General features: G+C 40.4%; 1 protein-coding gene across 1 annotated transcript in view; it reads left to right on the top strand.

Annotated features, from left to right (window-relative positions):
• The window catches only part of CABLES1 (Cdk5 and Abl enzyme substrate 1), a gene marked incomplete at its 5' end in the record, with an annotated part of 168875 nt that overhangs the window by 78038 nt on the left and 86191 nt on the right, over window positions 1–4646 (top strand). The window contains one exon of the mRNA XM_019526249.1: window positions 1193–1285. Within this exon, the coding sequence (XP_019381794.1) occupies window positions 1193–1285 (93 nt within the window). The remainder of the gene's footprint in view (window positions 1–1192; window positions 1286–4646) is intronic.

A 4646-nucleotide genomic window follows, 5' to 3' on the forward strand; every position in this document is an offset into this window, starting at 1 on the left:
TTCAGGCCATGTGGTAGAAAACAAGATAAAGCTTTTAGAGAGAGATCTCCACCTTTCTGCCTCGGCAGGTGTGGAGTGCTCTTCCGTGAACAGAGGCAATGCAACTCCACAGCAAAGGAAGGGAGGGATTTCTTCACTCCCATACAGGAGTTTCCTCTTCCTGCATGCTGTGAAGGCAGCCTGTACACAGGCCTGCCCACATGGTGCTAAAGCACTAGATTTTGGGAGTGGCATGAACTGGAAGTAGGGCTGGTGAATCTGCTGCTTTGACAGCAATGTGATAGTTATTCCTTCTCTTCTGCAGTGGTGCAGGCATTTATGGAGGTAGCTGCAGGCCTGGGACTGAAGAAAGAATCGGTCAGCTGCTGCTTTGTCATCTGGGAAGGATTTCTTCCTCCCTTAGCTATTACACAGTGCACAAAGAGCAGTCAGACTTTCTCTAGAGACTGAGATTCCTTTTCAAATGCATTTAGTAATTAAAAAATAAAATAAAATCCTTCCAAACATTCTGTGGTTTCTGTCCATGAAAAGATTCCAAATTTTATTTTATTTCTTAAGATAAAATACAAACAGCCCCCAAAATCCCAGCTTGTTTAAACCTAAAAACTTTCCACTAAAATGGATTTTAAAACTGATTTTTTTCATCATTTTTTTTTTTTCCCTCCAAACAACTTACTTTGCCTGTTTTGTTTTTTCCGTGTGCGTTATAACATTGCAGAAATGATGACTGACCTTCAGTTAAAGGAAAGTGAGAATCAATTACTCCTGTAACTGGGAAATGAGACTGCTGCATCATCAATGTTTTTAATTGTAGCTTTCTTTTGCTAATGGGAACAGTTTAAGTAGCTGAGAACATAACCATAAAAAACAGGTGTATTGGATCTTTGAAATTATTCAAGAATCCAGTTAAAGAGTTCTATCTACTAGTCGTTTTGGAGAGCTTTTTTGGATATAACTCAGCAGAGACCACGAAGTTATATGTTAAAGTTCGAGGACACTCTCTTATTTTTCCCCCCCCCCCTCGTAATTTAAGCCTTTGTTTCCAGACTTACTGTCTTTGTTCCTGCTGACTCCTAAAATGGGGTAACTTGAATCATTTGTCTAGTCCTTCCTTCCTGTCTCTGTGTTTTGAGACACTTCAGCTGTCCAGCATGGAACTGACTACATTTTTTTTAACTGATGTATTTTTCAGATGTCAGACTCTGTCAGGTTCACCCAGACCAAAGAACTTTAAGAAGGTTCATTTCATCAAGAACATGAGGCAACATGATACTAGAAATGGCAGGTACTGTGCAAGAAAAGGTTTTCTTATTCATGGGGGTGGGTCTGGATGGCAAATCAATACAAAGCTAAGTCAGACTTCAGATTTACTATGTAACACAGGCAGTAACTCATTAAGATTAAAATAATAAAGATATCTAAATGCAAGCAAAAATCTGTGGTGCGAAATATTAATCGACTGGATTTCTAGCTGGGTTTTCCAAACCTTGTCTCCATTACAAAAAGGAATATATAATAGGGAACTTCCTTTTTAGAAGTTAGTTTTTTGCAGCCATTTTCAATTAATGTGGCTTTGCCAAAATTGTGGACCAGACATAATTTGGTTAAAGTAGATTTGTCAAATCATTTGAGACTAGGGCTAGAGAACTGAGTACGTTTGAGCTGTCCTAGATGCATGTAAGTGGACTGCAAACAAACCCTGGCACAAATTAAAGCAGGCATCTGAATGCTGTAGCATCTGTCAGTGGGCAGGTTTTGGAGGAAGGAAACGAAACATAAAGCAGACTTCTGAAGGTAGATCTAAGGACTTAGGGGCTGAGGTTCTGGCCCCAGGTCACTGAGAGGGAAAAGGGAAAGCATTTTAAGGAAAGGAAGAAAGAGAATTGGTATGGTTTGGGTAGGGCAGTGGGAAGTTATGACTTTTTGGGGGAGAGAAAATAGGTGGAATTAGGAGTCTGGGAACATAACAATGGGAAGTGATCAACATGATGCGATTTCAAGAGTAGCAACACATGTAAGTGCATATGAGACAGAATTAAACTAGAGATTTTTTTCACTGAGAGAAAAAAAGAAGCATAAGAGGAGAAAAAGATGGCCTGCACTGAAAGAACAGAACAGATGCAGGGTGGAGGGTATCTTATGAATATGTTGTCTCTACAGCGCAAGAAGTTCTGCACTTACTCTTATAAGTATTTGGAGCAAGATTGCTGCCATCTGCTTGGGAAGTGTTTACTGAGGTAGGAGTGGGACTGAGGGCATATAGATGACCAGAAGGAAGTGTTCTTCACACAGTGTATTTAGGCAGAGTGGTTCAAAGACACTAGGGGAGTGTGTTCAATAGTAGGCCTCACTGCTCTTTGATAGAGATGCAGTACCCTCACCACATGAGCAAACGGCCCAGCCAGTTGCCAGCATGAGTCTGAACTCTTCCCCAACCCTGACTACCCCTACACACTTGAAATCTGCAGAGGCTCCCTCAGACTTAATGGAGTGCTACATCTACAGTGAGCAATTCACTCTGACAAGGAGGCCAGAATTTGAGTCTAAACTTTAACTTGTCATTGTATATATGGAAGATACTTGCAGTCCAGCATGCTGTAGTTGCAAGTCCAAATGACATGAATTGCTTTAATTTGTTACATATGCAAGTATATACAATACCTGTGTTGTAATATACGCGTGCATGTTTGGGCATAAAACGTACCTATGCAAAAGAGGCCCCATTAGGACTTTAAGAATGCAGCAGTCTATGGTAGGGTTGGCATTCTAGGGTCCATGGGCTGGAACAAATCCATGAAGAAATTGGATCCAGCCTCTGTGGCACATGGTGGCTGGAGGATCAGTGGCAGTGAGAACACCACCACCACCCTGCCCTATGGATTCCTCTAGGCATGCTGCTGGTGTCCTCTGCAGCTTCCACTTGGCACCTGTCCCAGGCCTGCCTGCTCTCTTGCTCTTTTACTGCAGCCTCCATCTATCTGTGTAGCTGAATTTGTAGGTCCCTGTTATTGGTTGTGATGAGAAAAATCAGCAGCACGTGGTAGTGGGGTAAGCAGAGTCTACTCTAAGTGTGGGTATGAGAGGAAGAGAGCAGCCCTTTGCACAGAACAGGGAGGGCTAGGGCAGTGCAGAGAGGATTGGTCGCCCATGGCAGCAGCCAAGCTGCAAGCTGTTCTTAAATGCTGTTGATCCCTGATCTACAACACCAGTCTCTCTTATTCCAGTAGTTGTTTAGTGTACTTATTGTATCCATATAACACTTTATCTTGGTTTATATACCAGTAATTCCACGTCTGATAAGAAAACAGAATATTTTCTTATTAACAAAACTTCTATTTCTCTCTTCTCTCCCCCCCCCCACCCCCAACTAGTTCCTTATCTTTATTGGCAGGTATAGTTTGTTTTTGTTTTTTTTCCAGAATATTTTAAAGGACACGTGTGCACACATGTGCACCACTTTGAAAAGCTCTGCATCCTGTGGACAGTCACAGAAAATAAAATGTAGAATCAACACTTTGGGCTTCTCAAGTGAGTCAGTTAAGCCCACTATTAAGCACCAAAATAAGTGACCCGATTTTTCCAAAAGTGCTGAGCACCTATTTTCATGGAAATCCAATGGCTGTATTAGATGCAAAGCACCTTTTTTAAAAAAAAAAAAAATCGCTTCTATGTGGCTTAGATACTGCTATGTCCATCCCCATTGCATAGTATCTGTATACCTCATAGTCTTGAATGTATTCATCAGTGAGGTATAGAAGTACTATTATTCCAGTTCACAGAAATTCCAGATCCTCAAAGGTAAATAGCAGTTAAGCATCCAATAACTTTATTGAGGGTTTGTGTCCAAGTGATTTGTACAAGGTCACCCAGGAAGTCTTTGTCAGAGAAGAGAGTTTAATCCAGGTCTTCATTATTTGTTAGACTCTAATCCAGTACTCAGTTGTTTAAAGCCACCTTCCTTTTACACTAATATACCTATTTTGCATAAATTGGTGCATTTTATATAACAAATTAGAGCACAACTTTGAAAGTGTTTCATTGACTTAATTATTTTTGGATGGTTAACTCAGCAGTTGATTTGTTTTAAAGTTTAACTAGGTGTTTTGGGTTTCTTTTTCCCCGCCCCCCAAGTAATCATATGTAGCTTTCCACTCAAGTACACATTCTATAAACCTTTTTAATTAAATGGATGATTGCCTAGTCTCTGCATATTCTTAATTCTCTCAACTCATTGCATTTTTAGGGCCCTCCCATTCTTTCACCAGTAGTGTGATAGTTCCCCTTCTTGCATAGATAGGCATGCATCTTACCTTTAATAAGGATTTACTGCCTTCAGTAGGAGGCTGGATAGCACCTTGGCCTTTGTCTCAACTCCAAACACAAATGAATCAGTTGTAGAGTTACTGCTTTAAAACATTAGCTTAACGCAGGGGTGGGGAAAAACATTACAAACTTCCTGTCAAAAGCTTTGTGCATTAAACCAGTTTTTAGAAATTGTGTAACATGCATTTTATTAAAGGATTAAACCCAGAATGTCTAGTCGCAAATTGTCGTGGACTGTCAGAGCACTCTTTAAGAGGATGATTTCTCTGTTGTGGTTAGTACAATTTTCCTGTGGGGGGGAGAATTAAAAAAAAAAAAAAAAA

The sequence above is a fragment of the Gavialis gangeticus genome, unplaced genomic scaffold (genome assembly GCF_001723915.1).
Source record: "Gavialis gangeticus isolate Ggan-Ray unplaced genomic scaffold, GavGan_comp1, whole genome shotgun sequence".
Lineage (NCBI taxonomy): Eukaryota > Metazoa > Chordata > Crocodylia > Gavialidae > Gavialis > Gavialis gangeticus.